Source organism: Amblyomma maculatum, chromosome 4, assembly GCF_055883805.1.
Source record: "Amblyomma maculatum isolate TAMU_Amacu chromosome 4, ASM5588380v1, whole genome shotgun sequence".
Lineage (NCBI taxonomy): Eukaryota > Metazoa > Arthropoda > Arachnida > Ixodida > Ixodidae > Amblyomma > Amblyomma maculatum.
The window spans coordinates 192399921-192418932 of NC_139347.1; the positions used below are offsets into that span (position 1 = coordinate 192399921).

The following is a 19012-nucleotide window of genomic DNA, read 5'->3' on the forward strand; positions in this document are numbered from 1 at the left end:
TTCTTTATGGAATTCTATCAAAACGCAGGTTTCTTTTTTGTTCTTTTTTTTATCCCGGTGAAAAGTTGCGTGATACCGAGATTCGAACCACGGTCCTCTTGTATGCTAGGTGGATGCTCTACCATAGCCTTCTTATACGCCACCGCTGCAAGTCTCACCCAAGCTTAAAGAGCGCAGTTTTACTTCGTGTCGTGCTCCACGGATATTCCTTTCGTGCAGCCCGCGGATCCTGCGTGCTGCATGGCCCCATCGCTGCCCCGCCTTTGCCCGTCGTTCCTGCGACATGCGGGCCCGCTTCGTCGCTGCATCTTGGTCGTGGTGCTGCTCAGCGCCGCAGCGTTGCTTGCCTTCCAGGCGAAGCTGGCGGACTACGGAGAGAAGGTCGTGCCGCCGTGGAAACGAACGGAGATGCCCTCCGAGCTACGCGTACCGGAGGATCACGGAGGCCAGCACGACGGGCGCGAGAGCAGGACGGAACGAGCACAAAGGATCATGGAGCGCCAGATTTTCAGGTCTGTTATCAGAGAAGTACGGCCGATGCCCGGCGGTGGCGGTCGCTTTTCTGTTGCTTTATATAATGAGGCGAAGGTAGAAGCCTCACCCTCTAAAGGCAGGCTGTTGCAACCAGGAAGTTTCGGAGTATTTAAGTCCTGAAATAATAAAGAATCTCTAGCGTATTTACAGGAGCAGGAGATAATGTGAATCTCTTGTCGAGAGTAGACCTGCAGCGTGCTTCGCAGCTCCTTCGCAGTGGAGCAGAAATCAACTGCGGTAGGAACAGTTTACCAAGAGTGCTATTAATAAATGGTTACGAGACAAGTAGGGGAGTAAAAGCTACGTCACGTTCGGTGAACACTTGAGCCTCGCTGTGAGAGGGAAGATGGAATGATTACTTGAAGGAGAAGAAAAAGAAAACACTGTGAAGTGGTGACGGAATCATTTGAGCCACCTGCTTACGTGCTACAACTACGAAGAAGACATGTAATGGGCAATAGACCTCGAGCTTCTATCTTCCACTAATAAGCGAAAAGTTTGGTTTAGTTTGGTTTACAGGGTTTCACGTCCCAAACCGTCTCGGGCTTTGCGAGACGTCGTAGTGGATGGCTCCGGGAATTTCAGCAACATGGAGTTCTTTAACTTGGGCTAATATCTTGCAACACACGGGCGCCTTGCTTTTCGCCGCCATCGAAAAGCAGCCGGCTAAGCCAGGATCGAATACACGACCTTATGTCCATTAGACGAGCGCTGTGACCATTGAGCCACTGCGACAGGGCTCTGTGATAAAAGTGTGAGAATGCCTTTTACCACAGTTTCGGGACTACGTTAACAGCCTGCGAAAATGTCAGTGTTCAGCTCTGGCCAATTAATTTTTATTACGCCTGCCTGCCTGTTCTGAGAACCAAGCACGGAGCCGGTCATCAAGGCAAGATTTTAATATGAGAACATAATTGAAAGAGTGTCCCAATAAATAATAATAATTGGTTCACAGGAAGGGAAAGGCGCAGTATCTGTCACACTACTGTATTATTTAATTTCTCCGAAGTTGATTAAAAAGGCAGGCATTGCTTTTATGATAAACGGTTTAGGTCTGCTATGAAATCTGCTTACTATTTGAATAGTAAGTTGTGATTGAAAAACATATTGATAGTACTTTTCAAGCAAGGCAGGGGTCCTGCACATGGAATAAATAACCGGATACCTTGTCGGCACGAAGCGGAAAAATGGAAGCTATAGATTTTGCCGCAACCTCATCACACCAAGAATATTGATAGCTCCTCGTTAGACATGACTTCGCACAGAGCAGGGCAAGTAGGTGTACTTGTATTGCGCTACTTATTTATCTATATGACGAGCTAAATATAGCGCTGGAAGGACACTGTGAGCGTCTTTAACAGCCTAAGAGAAATGTAAGGGATATGAAGCGAAAGTATGTTACGCCCATAGCATCCTTGTACAACGAAGTGGCAGTTCGAACACCAGCAATGGCTGACCCCCCTCCGTGGGAATTCACTACTATCACGACAAACAAGACCACTCGGCTTCGTCGCAAAGAAAAGCTGGCATCTCGACCTCTGGTTGATGCATTTCCAGGTACCTTAATTGCATATACGGACGCATCAATTATATAAAATGGCGGTAGAACAGCAGCTACTAGTCCAACACACAGCGAACTAAAGGTACATAAAGAATATCTTTTAGAATACCCGGACCCGCTTGTGATGGAACTCTATGCAATCCGCGATGCTATGGAGGCCATAAATAAAATAGATTCCATAACAGAAGCCCACATCTATACAGACTCCTTAGCCGCCATAAAACAACTAAAGAAAGTGACGAAGACGCTATGTGTTACCCAGGAAATCCACGCACTCAATAAAAAAACAAAGATAAGCATCCAGATACATTGGACACAAGACAATGCTGAGAACGTTGAGCAGAGAAAAGTTGACCACCTCACACACGAAGTTCCACACACTAATGCGCCCCCAACCAGGCTCCCTTTGGATGCCCGGTCCGCTGTTTCCATTTTAACATCCTCTTTAAGGAAAAGTACACGTGCCCTCATTCCCCCGTGTACATTCCCACTCCCTCGTAACTTAACGAGATTGGAGGAGGTTTCCCTTAGAAGGATAAGAGCTGGGGCGGCCCTTACCCCGTCGGTAAAATGCCGATGGGAATCGCAAGCTGACATCGGACCAACCACGTGCCCGAAGTGTTCCACACCAGCTGCAGAAGTGGATGTTCGCCAACTGCTATGGACTTGTGCAGGGACAAGGGAATCAAGGACACAGATTCTGCGCGAAGTGGGTCTAACCACAACAAGGGAAGAGGGCTTTTCTAAATGGCTCACCGACAACGCTAAGAGGGGGAGCCTGCTCCGGTTCCTCACGGAAAACCATTTACATGAGTTTATATAATATGCCTTATGGCAAGTTTGCGTACAAAAAAAAAAATAGACAAGCAGATGACCTGTTGTGCGTCCTAATCGCCGTGTGTGATAGGATGTGACGATGTCTTGCTAGTCCCCGCTCGCGTATTTGAGTTTGCTCGGTACGGTGGCTCCGCAAGAGAGAAAACGACAGAAGAGACGAAGAAAGCGGGCTGTTCCGAAGAGCATCTACCGCCTCCAGAGGCAGCGCAAGCGTTTCAGGTGTCCATAGAAGCAAGTGTGACAGATGTTGCGCCTGTGAACCAACTAATAATAATAATAATAATAATAATAATAATAATAATAATAATAATAATAATAATAATAATAATAATAATAATAATTATTATTATTATTATTATTATTATTATTATTATTATTATTATTATTATTATTATTATTATTATTATTAATAATAATTATTATTATTATTATTATTATTATTATTATTATTATTATTATTATTATTATTATTATAGGCTCTCTCAAGGTAGTGAGGCGGCCAACATGACGCCAATAGAAAAAGCATGCGCCACAAATCGCTAGGCCGCTCGGCTCCTGGGGGCGGTAGATGCTAGTCGGAACAGCCCGCTTTCTTCGTCTCTTCTGTCGTTTCTTTCTTGCCAAGCCACCGTACCGAGCAAACCCAAATACGCTCCCCGCTGCGGTGGCTCAGCGATTGGCGCGCTAGTCCGGTTTTGGCGGAGGTGAAAAGGAAGGCACCCGTGTACTGTGTGATGTACTTGCACGTTAAAGAACTCGATTTTGTAAATTGTTCGGAGCCCTCCTCTACTGTGTCTCTCACAGCCTGCACCGCTGTGGGACGTAATGAAAAAATAAAGCTAACCTATGTTCTTTATCCAATAGAAAAGCTTAACGGGACGATCACTTTAAGTCTGCCGCAGAAGGCATTAGCTATAACCTAAAGTGTTACTTGAGTGCTGTTGTTGCCGTTGTTATGCCTGTAGGAACAAGGAAAAGAAAATGGTACTGGCTCTGTAGCTGAGCCACCTCGGCTGCCTCGTGCGGACAGAAGAGAGAGAAAGTAGAGAAGAGAGAAAAGGAAGAGGCAGAAAATACGCGCGCCGCAATAGTCGTCGTCCACCACCTAAGCGGTGGCTGGTGCAATGACGGCCTACAACAATTAAAAATTCGGTGGCAGGCTAGCCCCCGCCGCAAGCAGCGTTGACCTACGAGTGCCAGCCTCGTAGGGCCAGGTCGTCACGTGATCCTTCACCAACTCCCCCCCCCCCCCCCCCTTCACCTCTACTTGAGTGCGCTGCTGAAAACTCGAGGTCGTTGCAGAAACAAACGTTTCGCATGCTCTTTGATGAGATGATTTGGAGGAGAGGAAGTACTATGATGGGTTTTAGAGGAGCGCTGTTATAAGAAATGCTTCAGAAAGAAATTGGTTATGCATTGCTTTTCATTCTTCGACGATCCCTAAAACGCACCTCTGATCTATGCAGTACATTGAAGGACGGAACCGCGAAGGCCCTCTTGTCCTCTCGATGGAGGAGGAGGAAAAAACTTTATTTGCAGAAGAATTCGAGGCACGCAGGCCTCCTGGGTCTCCGCACGACCCCACTCACGATCTAAACGTTCATATTATGTTTATCCATGACGTATGCGGCCCGGCTGACGACGATCTTCTGCCTGGCCGGGTCCGCTGATCGCAGTGAGGTCTCCCAGTCCTCCCAGGTTCGGAGAGGCACTGGCCCGGCGGGGGGAGGAGACGCCGGGCAGGATAAAAGAATGTGGGTAAGAGTGGCCTTGGGGTGGGAGCACAAAGTGCATAGGGGGGATACCGGCTGAAATTTCGAAAGTAGAGCTGGTGTCGGTAGAGTTCGTGTCTGTAGACGACGCCAGATTGACTGTTCTCTGATAGTGAGGGATGGGTGGGGTGACGGATAGATGAGGCGCTCAGCGCGGGAGTTTGCGGTGAACTCAGCAAACGAGTGCATACGATCCTTCGAGAAATCCCCCATGAGGTCCGCCTGTGCCCGGTTTCTAGACCCTCGGGCTAAGGAGTCGGCAGCCTCGTTGCCGGGATTTCCCGAGTGCGCAGGCACCCAGATGAGCTCAATCCGTCGGGGGAGGTGGGAGGTGGGCATGTGCAGCAAGCGGTGCGCCGGAGGATGAACCCGGCCCCTGGCATAATTTAGAATGGCAGTTTTTGAATCACTGAGTATGTAACTGGCATCGGTGTATGCCAGAGCAATAGCTATAGCGGTCTCCTCGGCTTCTTCAGGGGTCGTGCCTGAAGGAAGCTCAATAGTTAAGGGGGAAATGTGGGGGTTGTGGACAACTGCAGTGGCTCCGCTCTCATCGCAGGCGGCATCTACCCAAACGGCATCGGGCTCATTCCCGTACCATTTTTGGAGCGCTGCCGCGCGCGCCTTCCTGCGACCTTGGTCATAGTGGGGGTGCATGTTCCGCGGTAATGGTTTGACATAGATTGAAGTGTAAATTTGGCTAGGGAGTGTTAATAGGGATGAATTGTTTGCAGGAATAGTGATGCCTAGCTTAGTGAGTATATGTCGCCCGGTAGTTGTAGCAGCTAATCTGAGGTATTGTGCTTGTAAATGGGCCTCTCGAAGTTCATGTATGGTATTATGGACTCCAAGTTCGAGTAGTCTCTCGTTACTAGTGCTTTTCGGTAATTTAAGTGCTGCCTTTGTTGCTTGCCGAATTAATGAGTCTATTTGGTGGACCTCACTGCATGATAGTTGGAGGTATGGTGTAGCATAAAGAATTCTGCTGAGGGTATAGGCGTGCACTACTCGAAGTGTGTCCGCCTCTCGAAGCCCATGTGCGCGTCCTGTCACCCTTTTTATGATTTGTATGGTGTTTGCAACGGCCTTTTTGAGCCGCTTAATTGTGTCGATGTTCTTTCCATCCTGTTGCAGGTATAGTCCCAGAATGCGGATGGTATGAACCTGTGGTACTTGTCTTCCCTGAATTCGAATTTCTATGGGACTTTGGTAGGTCCGTCCTTTAGGGGGTATGATTAGTAATTCTGATTTTTCTGGGGAGCACTCTAATCCGATTGTTGCGGTAAGCTTGACTATCGTGTCTGCTGCTGTTTGTAGCGTGTCTTCGATTTCACCGTCTGATCCGTGTGTTGTCCAGAGTGTGATGTCATCGGCGTATATGGTGTGACCGAGGTGAGGGATTTTCTGTAGTTCTGCGGTTAAGGGGATAAGGGTAATGTTGAACAGAAACGGGGAAAGAACGGAGCCTTGCGGCGTCCCCACGTTGGCAAGCGTGTACGGTGAGGTGTGGAGATTGTCGATGTGAAGTGTGGCTGTCCTGTGCTGAAGGAAGGCTCTTATGTAGTTGTAAACCCTAGGACCAGTTTGAATGTTCGTGAGTGCCTGTAGGATTGCTGTGTGTTGTACATTATCAAACGCTTTTTTGAGATCTATTGCTAGTATCGCCTTAGTATGCGTTGGTATATGTGGGTCAAGCACTGCTGACGTTAGCTGCAGCATAGCGTCCTGCGTAGATAGACGGGGCCTGAAACCGAGCATTGAGTGCGGGTATTGGTCCGTGTCATCCATGTATGCAGTTAGCCGAGCTAGTATAACCTGTTCAAAGAGTTTTCCTAAGTTTGAGGTGAGCGATATTGGGCGCATATTCGCTGGGGAAATTGGCTTATTGGGTTTTGGTATGAGAATTACTTTCCCGTGTGTCCATTCTGCTGGGAGTGTCCCTTCTTCCCAGTGTTTGTTATAGAGGTCCGTTAGTTGCTCCAATGATTTATCATCTAGATTTCTTAGCGCCGCATTTGAAACCTGATCTTCGCCTGGCGTTGTGTTCTTGAGCTTGTGAAGTGCTGCCCGTATTTCTGACGTCGTTATTGCAGCATCTAATATATCATTTGGTCCTCCTGCATAGGAGGGAAGGGATTGTGGTTGACCCGGGGTGGTGTGCATATGCTTTAGAGTAGCTAGTAGGGCATCTGTGTCACCTCTGTGTTGATGGGTTAGTCTAGCTATTATGTTTCGTGTATATGTCTTGCTCTGGGTTGGGTCCAGAAGGTGCCGAAGTAGGTGCCATGCACGCTTTGTGGTGAGATTTCCTTTTAGCCCTTCACATATTTGTGTCCAATTCTGCTGAAACAATTGCGCTCCATAGTCTTCAATTTGGGTGGCCAGATCATTAATCTTCTGCTTAAGTTTGCGGTTGTGCTTCTGTGTGGCATACCGTTTATTTAAACTACGGTGGGCCTCAAGTAAATGCGCCATTCTGGCATCTAACGTTGGCACATCTTCGTTTGTATCAATGATCTGCGTATTATTTTCCTGGTCCTGAAGTAGTTGTCGCACCCATTGCCTTAATTCTATGTTGTCTTCAGCAGGGGTGTTTTGTCGTTGTTTTCGAAAATTTTCCCAGTTCACCAAACGATGCTTATATGTATTTGGCGTGCACTGTGGTCCCTCAAGGGTTAGGGCGATGATATAATGATCGCTGCCTAATGTGTGTCCGGTTCGTTCCCATTTCAGGTGCGGGATGTGTCTGCCGAGCGTGAGATCTGGGCTGGTATCCATAATACCAACTGTACCCTGTCTGGTGGGCATTTCAAAATCATTATGTACGGATAGCTGTGACTGCTGTATCTGATTGTACAGAACCTCTCCTCTGCTGTTTGTACGGCTGTATCCCCAATCAGCGTGTGCGCAGTTTAGGTCCCCCGCTATTAATAAAGGTGTTTTCTTGGCTTCCTTTGCTATTGTCCTAATTAGATTCGCGCAACGAGATGCGGGGCTACTAGGAGGGTTGTATATATTGGAGACTAATAATGATTCTTTAGTAACATCATTCGGTATAATTTCTACGGTAATGTGTGCTACCTCGTGTGTATAGTCGTGTATTGTGTGTCTGAGTGTGCGTCTGATGTAGGTTGTAACCACGGGCTTGTCCACGCTAGGTGCATGGTATGCTGTATATCCTGGTATGTTGAGTGCTATACGAGTTTCTTGTAGAAGTATAAGGTCTGGGGGTGACGAGTTGCTAGTAATGAGTTGCACTAGAGGATCCCGCTTTCGCTTAATGCTCCGGCAGTTCCAATGCCAGAATATTAGTGGGTTGTTGTTGCCCTTAAGAATTGGAAGATTAGCTGCCATCATGCTGCACTTGGGGTGCTACGGAGGGGGGTATTGGTGGTTGGATAGAGGGATAGCTTGGTGGGTGGATAGAGGGATGGCTTGGGAAGAGAGAAGTGGGGAATGGTTGGAGAGGGAGTGAGGATGAGCTGCCATCATGCTGCACTTGGGGTGCTACGGAGGGGGGTATTGGTGGTTGGATAGAGGGATGGCTTGGGAAGGAAGAAGTGGGGGATGGTTGGATGGGGAGTGTAGCCAATCTGGCGTCAACTGCGTTCATTATGCGGGTAATTGCCCCCTCTACCATCGTTTCTACTTTAACAGTTAGATGGTCACAGAATGTGTTTAGCCGCGCCTCTAGCTGGGCCGTTAGGGTTTGGAATCGTTCTTCCATTTTTTGCTGGAAGAGTTCGAATTTTGCTTGAAATTTCGCCTCTAAGCGGGCTTCTAGTTCAGCTAGAGGATCGGTGTCGCTGTTTGACTCTATGCGTTTCTTTTTAGGCGGGGGAGTAGCAGGAGGGGATGGAGTTTGGGTGGTTAGGGGGGTGGTGGGAGGAGGAACATTTGAGTTGGTATCTGGGTGCAATGAAGGAGATAAGGTCGAGGATGAGTGGGAGAGGTGTTGCTGTAGGCGTCTTACCTCCTCCCTGAGCCGGGCCATCTCCTCCGCCTGACTGTCTGGAGTGCGGGCGACCCTTTCTGCCCACGTGATTCCCATGCGCTTCTCGTCAGTTGTGTCGTCTTGACGCGTCCGTCGTGAAGAGCGTTCTCTGGAAGCGCTTCCACTGAGGCGAGGCTGTCCAACGGAATCTCTGTGCCGGGGCCGTGTCACGCGTTGCTTTGCCTTGCACCATCCTGTTCCCGTTAAGTGTTCACCACCGCACAGTATACACTGGGGGATGCAGAGTCCCTCATGGTCCGCTCCATGGTCGACGCCACATCTTGGGCATTTTGATTGCTTCGGATGCGGGCAAACATCGTAGCGATGACCCGGTTGCCGGCAGTTGGTGCAGCCCTCTGGCCTTGAACGGTATGGTGTACACAGGTGTACACCGCCAAAGTAAATTAGTTTCCGGGGAAGTGGGCCTTGTGCGAAAGTCACTAGAATAGACTTAGTGCGTCCCATACGACGAGCGGCTACAATGTCCGCATCTGGGTTTCGTCTTTGGAGATCTTGAACGATTTCTTGGTCTGCTTCGTTCCAAAAGGCATTCGTAATGACGCCTCGGACAGCGTCCGATGCTGGCGCTATGTACGCAGTGACTGCGTACTCCTTGCAGGCGTGCGTTATAATCTTCACCTGCGCCAGTTGAAGTGCGGCCTCTTTGCTTGTTGTGGCCATCGTGCAAGTGTTGTTACTTGGATGGATGCGTAGCTGGACATGATCTCCCAGTGGTGTGTTGGCTGCTGCACAAATACTTCGGAGCAGTTGCTGTGGCTGCACTGTGGGGAGATATAACCCTCCTTGTGAGCGGAAGATGACCTTGTATGCTTGATGAGGTAGTGGCGCTACTTGTCTGTTGCGGCGTTCAACAATCCTTGTGGCGCGCAACTGCGTTCCGTTGGGTTTGTACGTCGGTCTCCACGCGGACGCTGACGACGACGCGGGTCCCGCGTTGTCTACTTGGTTGCGTGATGTTTCTTTTTTCTGGTAGGTACTGAGCACGTTAGTCCATTCTGAAGGATTAAAGTCTCCCTCTTTGAGGGTCTGACCCTCAACTTGCACTTGCATTGTGCACGGCGGTACGGTGGCAATCCAAAGCGCTAGGCTTAGCGCGGCGGCAGTGCCGCTTGAGTCGCTTTCGGACGGTTCTCGATATTTTGGCTGGAGCTAGGGGAACCAAAATTGGTGGGAGTAACCCACTCACCTTCTGCTCGTAGTGGTGCAGTTTCACGTCCGTGCCTGGTCCCTTAATTCTGTAGCGGGCAAGGTTTCGCGGAGCCGTGCTGAGGTGCGTCCGCTCTTCTTGGCCCCCTAGCGGCCTAGTCCCCCTCTCGATGCCCGCTGTTCTTGAGATCGCAGCGTGTTTGGCGCATATGCGTTGGTTTCAATGCGCGATGGTTCTGCGCGTGTCTTCGTCCTTATGTTCATTTGGCCTCCTGTGCTGTTCACTTTCCGCTCACCGTTTCTTATTGTCGAATGGCATGCCCACCTTGAACGGCGTTGGCATGTCTAAGCAAAACTTTGCGAACTTTGCGCCTTGCTCACAGCCCCACAATCGGCACAACTATCGCACTTACTGATGCTCTGGGGATGAGGAACAAGATGCGTCATCCTTAAAAATTGTGACGTTCAACCTGTCTGAAATCATTTAGGTAAAGCGCATAAGCTCCGTAGGCTTTGCACTGGGATGCATCAGCAGGATTGTCCAATTTAGCCTGCCGCTTGCGACAGAGTGTAGGCATCGACGGCCTAGGCACCGTGTGATCCATACGTATACTGAGAAATAATAATAATTGGTTTACAGGAAGGGAAAGGCGCAGTATCTGTCACACTTGTTACTGTGGACACCTGCACCAGTTAATAGGCGAGTGTATCGTTTCAGTTTAAATCAGCGGAGAGACGAAAGATGAGCGCATATCGCAGCTGGTAGTCACGTGATTGCGAGGCTGCGAACCGAAGGAACGAGCGCTCGGTGCAGCTGTGGCGAAGCGCAGATGAAACTGGCGCAAGCCCAGTACCTAGCGTGAACAAATGAACGACCTCGGGAATGGCTGCAGTACAGCTAAGCTCTAAAATCACCATCCTTTATTTACCTTTGAAGGCCCTTAGTTTAGGGCATCACATAAAAAAGAGCGTACTTACAAGATCATGCCTCTCGCCGCCACATTGAACAGCGAATGGCGGAGCAATTGCGAAAGTGGAGAAAACAAGTGCATTCATTACTGGCGAACTTAGTGGGCGCCGCTCATTTTTGTTTTTCCTTATTGCACATGGGCTGTTTGCTGGCTCGTACGGCTTTGTAGATATTTTTCGGACGTCTTGTTTCGTCCAGAATACACACGAATTTGATAATCGCCGCTTTCAGGGACCAAGATGCGGCCGACCACCGACACGACGAAAGTGCGGACGTTGGGGGATTAAAAAGCCACAAGAAGTTGCCGTGGTTCTTCATCAACGGCAGCGAGTGGCCGCGCCCTTCGAGCAAGCTGTCGCAGGTGGCCGACGTGTGGCCCGATCCGAAGGCACCGCACGACGACCGCATCGTGGCGCAGCTCATGTACCTGCCACCCGGATACAAGGCGGAGCCTAAGAACACCAGTGAGTTGTGACACTATTTCTCTCATTTTTTTTGGCATAAATGGGGGCCTTTGATGATTAGTGGGCTCTCTGATCATTAGGGTGCGACCAAAACTCAGCCGGCACGTAGTGTGCGTTATGGTTCAAAATTTTTTTTTGCGTCGACGGCATAAGACGCGTTCCATTCCGTGGTGTCATGTAGATTAGAGCGGATAATTGCAAAACTGTGTAATATGCACACACTGGCCTCTCTATTTGTATTGAAAGTAACGAAAGTCAATAAAAACGTCAGCACGAAAAACGTGCCAGAGGTAACTGCTTTATCAGGTCAAATTATAATTGTCACTGAAAGGGCGTGTCTAATGTTGTTCCCATTCTTTCCTCCCTTGTCCATTTGCCATTTGGGTCCTGTAGAGGCTGATAAGTAGTTGTAGAGTGAAAGGTTGGGCATGTTGGTACTGGTTCAGCTTGAAAGAAGATTAGCGCAGAAAACGACGAAACACTTGAAGGAGCACACCAAGAGCTCTCGTCGTGTGTTCGTCTTTTTCTGCGCTATTCTTCCTTCAAGATGGATCAGTGGTTACGACACTCGACTGCTGAACCCAGGGATGCGGGCTTTATCCCGGCCGCTTATTGATTGAGACGGAACGAAAGCTTGACGCTGATGTGGCGTGCGAAGTCAGTGCAAGTTAACGAACCCCAGGCCGTCAAGTTTTCCGGTGCCCTGCACTACTATGTCTTTCTAGCATAAGCAGCTGTGGGACGGCAAACTATTATCAAAGGAATTGTTTCGCTTCTCTCATATTCCTTTTCCTTTTCACTTTGGTACTCCTGCGCTCCGGTCATACCGTCCATAATATTTTGCTGAAACGTTGGCTATGCTAACCCAGTAAGCGTAATATGACTGATGACTTTCCTGAGCAATCGCTGACTCGATGCTGGAGGTGCTCTTATGTTCTGACATGTTGGAAACCCTTGTTCTCAGCAAACCGCTCAACTAATATGCTAAACCTCAAAACTCCGTTGGAGCGGAAAGGGGCGTTGCCCGTGAGTCCGGGTCACACGAAATCGTGGTTGGCTGACGCGGAGCATCACGTCGCATTCTACGTGACCGGTGGAATCGCGCAGCTGGTAAAGGAGAGATAGCGGAAGTCCACGCGGCGTTCAGAATGACATTGCATTCGCTTCGGGTTTCTTCGCAGTCATTTCTGACATGAAATCATCTCAGTAAGACTACACCTTACGCAGCTCTAATAAGGACCCAAATTGAGATAGCTATGCTCCCCCACCCCCCTCCCTTGTGTATTTCTATCACAAGCCACAAAATCTTTCAGAACTGTTCAAACCGTTTTATTCTTTCTAGCCACTCAAGAACTGCCCGTGTGTCTTCAATAAAAAGCAATTTATTCTGTCCGATCTTGTTTGCTGCTGCAGACACGAATTTCTTTGTTTCATAAAATTTACAATAACACGAATCATAAACGTCAGTTGATTATTCCGCCTTCTTAAGTGTCATCCCGCATCGGTCATCGGCTAAAATTTGGTTTTCCACCATGCCGCACCGATATTTATCAAAATTCTTTGATTTCGCGCAACTGCAACGAGTGGAATCACTTTCCTGCCTCCATCGCCACCATACGCAATGTTGACGCCTTCGCCTGCTATGGGCGTAGATTTTGTGTGCCTGTAATCTCTGTGATGCCCACGAGCCTTAAGAGTATGGAAATAAATAAATAAAATAAATAAGTAAATAACTAAAACAAACATCACTCAAGAAACATTTTCGATATTTCTTGTTTGTTCAGTTGCTAAAGAACATTCATCGGAGCGGATTCGAACCAGTCGGGTTCGAACCACTCAGCCACCATGGTGGAGGCTTCCTTTACAATTATGTTTAGGGAGGGTTAAACATTTGTCATTTTTAGTGATCCGCTTCTTTCTGACACTATCGCTGTTGAGTGCCATAAAGCTGCGGCAATTTAGCCCTTACTGATCTCAATAAACTATCCCGTGCATATAGAAAATTGTGTCCATTCAGCTTGACTACATTGTAAGCAGTTCATTTAAAACGCATATATTCATGTTCCTCCGTACATAATGTTGTACTGGAGTGTTCATTTAATGTTATCGCTAGCATTTAGAGGGATATATATCCGCTATAAGACATACGTCGCATTCACTGCTGCTGTCTCGAGTACTTAGTAGCATCATCCATAAAGCTGCGGCAATTTAGCCCTTACTGATCTCAATAAACTATCCCGTGCATATAGAAAATTGTGTCCATTCAGCTTGACTACATTGTAAGCAGTTCATTTAAAACGCATATATTCATGTTCCTCCGTACATAATGTTGTACTGGAGTGTTCATTTAATGTTATCGCTAGCATTTAGAGGGATATATATCCGCTATAAGACATACGTCGCATTCACTGCTGCTGTCTCGAGTACTTAGTAGCATCATGGCAAGCAGTCATGATGCGACTGCATATCACGTTTATCTGTCATGAACAAACTGTAAGTGTAGAGTATTAGCCGATGCACGCGTACTCATCGTTAGGCCTTCTTGAAACATCATCATTACAAAAAAAAAAAAGTGGACCTTAGCGTAGCGGATACGTGGGCACTTTATTGACTGTAATTGATTTCATTCACGGAACTGCTTGTTTCCACCGTTTAATACCGCGAGCAGACGCGTCGCTCAAGACCATCTTTCTCGACGGCAGCTGGTACGACTTCTTGGACGGCCAGGCTTTGTTCCTTCGGGACCGCTGTCCCGTTGACAGGTGTCAAGTGTACCGCGACAGATTACCTGAGGGCTTGAAGGCGGACGCCATCATATTCAAGGACGGCTACACTAGCTACTCTCAACCCAGGGATGACGCAGTCAGAAACCAGACAGTGCGGATCCTCTACCTACTCGAGAATCCGCAGCACACACCCGTCGAGAAGGGTGTCACGGGCATCGACTGGATGGCCACATACAGGTAAGTACGGCTCCCAGCTTCGTATTCTCAGGTTTTGGCACTATAGATGCCCCGGAGGGTTTTACTGAGATTTCGGCTTCAGGGGCAGGCCACTAACCGAATGCTTTTTGACATTCTCAAATCACGCGGCCACAGTGCGACCAGCAGCTTCCGGCTCCTGGCCTGAGCATTGGCGCTTGGTTTGTAGCGTCTTTCATCAAGCGGTCACTTTCTGAAACGTGATGGCTTGTGTATTCCCTGCTGGAATCCGAAGGCAGAATGATTTGCTTCTGTCGCATGACGAGTTGCTGCTTTTCTGCTTTTCCATTCCACTCAGACAAAGGTAAAAACAAACACAAGAAATGCGGACTTTTTTTTTCTTCGCAAACATATTCAAGGGATGTGAACCTTATGCAAGATTGCACAGCCGATATGAAGGAAAGTGTCATTTGCGCTTAGGAATGGTCGTTTTTAATAGAAAAATAGTGGTAATAGCAATATCAAATTTTATTGAGATGATAAAGGCGTCTGGGAGTTAACGTTGACCGAGGACAATCACCTTGAGAGGGGGTGATAATAGGACAAAAGGATAAGGCGAGTATTTCTTGATTTGCAAATTGCCATGTTTAAGAAAAAAAAGTCTTGCAGTAAAATCCGCGAGAAAATTTCTTCTGGCCGATATAAAGTCAGGTACATGTCAGATGTATTAAGATCGACGATTAATTGCTTAGGGAGCCTTCAGTAAGTAAAATAAAATAATTTAACTCAAAAGCAAATTTATTGCGATGGGATCCGAACTCAAGACCTGCGGATTGTGGCATGAGCTTGCACCCATGGGTCCTGAAAGTCCGTTGGTTCAGCCTGAATAATGTCCAAAGCAAGTATTTTTAAAGCAGGCGCCGCACGAGAGATACACTACATCCTTTTATGTGTGTACAAAACCGTCGTGCGAAGACCAATTAGACCAATGACAATCTTCTTTAAATCGTTGGATTTCGTCATTTTGGAACGCGCAGGGTTCCTTAATAATATACCTTATGTGTTACGTTGAAGCCCACGGTCGCAGCCTCCATCGCGCGTGTTCTTGTTAACGCTCGCAAGGGCTTGACGTGACCGCGCTTGTTTTGATCATGTGTAGATATTTTGTGCCTTCTTGGCTTGCAGCGAACATGAAGTTTTTACAGATATGCCTATGCCAACTTAACAGACCAACACCGATCTGTGACGTAAGCAAGATGCGCTGGCGCTGTTGTCACCAGGCTGAGCCGACGGGTTGGAGCTTGCATGACGCGATGCATGCTAGATAATCCGCCATGATGATGTCGTTGGCAGCAGACGACGCAGCACTCACTGCCACACAGACTCGTCTACTGGTCGCGCAGTTCGTGCAGACGATGCTGGCGTGATCGAACAGGCTGATTGCGGATTCTTGACGATTGCAAAAATACGTCTGTACGAGGGCAAGAAGGCAAATGATTCTTCTAGCGACGAAGACACGAATGGCTTGCACGGGGCGAACACACGCGAGATCGACACCAATCCGAGCAAGTATTTAACTACTCACCAGAACTAGAAATCATGAATGTCGGTGATGTCCATGGGCGGCCAAGTCCAGATGCATAGTGCTGTCAGTCGTTCACGCTTGAACAGGTCCGCGTCGCACTGCTTTGCATTTCTTCATTTCTTCAGATTTTTCGGGCACAGCGTCGACGCTTACGTTCCTCAAAAATCTGCGGACAATTGCACGCATGTATAAATACAGCGCACGAAAAGCCGCGTGTTTGCTCGGTGCACCATCAGAAACGGCAAGGTACTTGCTCAATTCAGCCTGGCTGACCTTCCCGCCGTCTGCTGCAAGTGGCACCATCATGGCGGATTACTTAGCATGCAAGCTTACTTTACTGATTACTTTCATGCAAGCTCCCTATAGGAGTACGTGGAGGCAAATTATTTCAAACCACTTTTTCTTATCTTGCAGTGCGCCTATGACGTTTTCTTTAGGTGCACAGTAACCATGAACATGTACAATAAATTGTTAAAGTACGAAATCTCATTATAGAAGTGGAGTATTTTTTCAAGCACTGCGAAACGTAGAAAGGCAAAAGTCGGGGACTGCAGAAACAAAGGAAAATATAGGAAAAATATTCTCCCGTTTTGAAGAGCCCCAATAAATGAAAATGACGGTAAGAACTTAGCGAGTGTGTTGAAGAAAATATGTGACAAAGTATGCTACGCCATTTTAAAATTCATCTATTCCTAAACTGCCTCGATATATTTATTTTGTAAAGTCCGACACAACTGTGAAAAGCTCATTAATCTCATGGGTACGTCTCCCAATCGCGACAGCTTGTCGTGTTGTCCGAAATTCTGCAGCGCATATTCCCTTTTAAGTACTTCCACTCAAATAACGCATTCTTTTTAGCTGAAGGCAGTTCTAACTCGGCGCGATAAACGACCTGCGCGCAGCAGCAGACACCAAAATCCCCCGTCTGCTCACACAAGTCACGTTCGCGGATGCCGGCGTCGACGTCTGCGCCTTGTGTCTGCGTTCGATTAGAACGTCGTCTCCACCGCCGTCTGGTGCAATGGGCCGTTTTCTTTCGTTAGCTTGTTATAACTTTTGAGTAGTGCTTTTGAATATAGTTTGGTCGAGGCTGCATACCTTCAAAGGGTGGTATTAGCACGCAGACTGAGTGCACGAGGCAGCAAAGAAGCTCGTGTGATTCGGAGAAACACTCAGCGGATGGCGAGCCTGTCGGCGGTATGTATGGCTTCACAAGACAATTTTAGCTGCATTTTAAAAATATTTCACATCCGCAAAGCCGTATCATCCTTTGTAAAATCCAAAGCGCTCATCAACGTTTAGCGATCGGCTGTCTAAGTTGGTGTTCTGAGAAACGAGGAATGCGGCAAGTTGTGCTTACATGTGTTTCTATGGATCCCCCTCCCAACACGCACGCCCATACGATCTGCTGCGTTTTAAAAATACTGCACCCTCGAAACGGTGTTTCATACTTTCATGACCTGTTCTGTGGTGTTCATAGTTGCTCTGTGTCAAAAAAAAAACAAAAACATCATAGGTGCCCTGTGAAATCGGAAAGCTGCTTTGAAAACGTTCGCTTCCATGTATTCCTAAGGGTGTTAAACCTATTTTTTACACTGTACAGCCACTCTGCTGCGGCATCGGGAGCGCACTCTTTGTAAACACAGTGTTGATCTATAGCGACCTCATTGCTTGACGCAAGTGAATAGTTAAATAAATAAAAACATTCTACCGGAAAGCTGACAATGCATTTACACTGTTCGCAAAAGCTGCGTCTCAGTCATCACTGCTACCACGTATTTGCCTAGAAGTGGGGCAGTGAAAGATTAAATAAATGTTTCCTGCTATTTCCTGCTTACGCATGTCACCAGAATTCTAAAGGGGCATGATTCCTGCAGTGGTTAATATAGGTGCAGCACGGATTAAACGCATATTTTTCCATTTTTGTTGTATTTTCTTATTTCCTTATGTGTTCAGTGACATTACCTTGCTTTCCTTACTACCTGCATTCTTATTTCTTTTTTCTTCTTGTGCGCAGAAAGGATTCGGACATTGTAACGCCATACGAGAAGTTCGTTCTCTTTGACCCATTGGTAAAGACAATCAAGCGCGACTACGACTACACCCAGAACAAGTCCAAAATAGCGGCCTGGTTTGTGTCCAACTGCTACACCTCTAACCACCGGCTCGAGTACGCGCAGCAGCTCCAGCAGTACATAAAGGTACGCGAACCAGGCAGTGCGTCCGTATCCACTGTAGGTTCTCCAAAATCCTGCACTGTGTTATGCTGCAGAGCTCGCATCAGTATGCCGGGACAGAAGGCTCGTTAAAGTTAAAGTTGAAGTCGAAGTTGAAGATTTATTTTCGAATCAAAAAATAACGTACAAGAATATTCAGCGAAATGTCCCTTGGTACAAGACCGCAGGTGGGACCTCCCATGGTAATAGATTTCGATAGGTAACATAAAGAATAATATTATTGTAAGGAAGTTTATGAAGCAACACTGCAAAAAAAATACATAGTAAAGGGTGCATTGCTGACAGATTTCGATACAAAAATAGAATACAGAAAAAAGTACAAAAACGCTTACGAATTCCACGACACAAAAGATAAATAAAGAAATCACAAATTAAGAAGAAAAGTTTTTAATTTTTAGCTTGAACAAAGAAAGTGTATTAGTTTGCTTAATGTCAAATTGGTGGCTTTATTCGGCTTCTGCATGCCTGACACACCCATTCTAGAGCGATTTTAGCGCAATACGGTAGTGAAACGGGACTGGCATCGACTGCTCCTACACGTTGGGCACGTGTCCACTGCACAACCTGAGTGCGGCACTCGTTCCATAACTTAGTAGCCACCACCGCCGACCGATGTCAGCACTGTTGCACTGGGGCAGCATTCGGTTTCCGCATTGCGTGTTCAACTCGTGTCCAATCTATCCTCTCTTATTTATTGAGGCAATGATTTCATTAAACCGCCTTTATACTTTCATCCATGCTGCTCTCTCACTGCTCTTTTGTGTCACCTTGCGGTGCTGACGCGCAATTACGTCTGCTTAACGGTAGGGTCCCGCAACTTCTTTCTCCTCACTGGTTTCTCTGAACGCAACCTCACTAAAGGCAGGAAATGATTACGGTGAAAATAAATAGTGTTACCATTGTCTTGCTGTGCCCTCGTAGCTCTTTTCACAGCTGGTTTGTGGCTATTAAGAATTAAAAACATCACATG

The 19012-nt window shown here is 47.4% G+C and overlaps 1 protein-coding gene and 1 long non-coding RNA gene across 2 annotated transcripts in view; both read left to right on the forward strand.

Annotated features, from left to right (window-relative positions):
• The first annotated feature begins 229 nt into the window (after positions 1–229).
• Positions 230–19012, forward strand: part of LOC146193910 (glycoprotein 3-alpha-L-fucosyltransferase A-like) — a 38619-nt gene continuing 19836 nt past the window's right edge. Inside the window, exons 1-4 of the mRNA XM_084600653.1 lie at positions 230–512; positions 11067–11299; positions 13968–14262; positions 17823–18006. Of these exons, the coding sequence (XP_084456779.1) occupies positions 241–512; positions 11067–11299; positions 13968–14262; positions 17823–18006 (984 nt within the window). The 5' untranslated portion in view covers positions 230–240. The remainder of the gene's footprint in view (positions 513–11066; positions 11300–13967; positions 14263–17822; positions 18007–19012) is intronic.
• LOC146193911 (uncharacterized) lies at positions 4653–7653 on the forward strand. The gene is made up of 2 exons (XR_014706875.1): positions 4653–4690; positions 7438–7653. It is a non-coding gene; the product is annotated as an uncharacterized LOC146193911 (long non-coding RNA).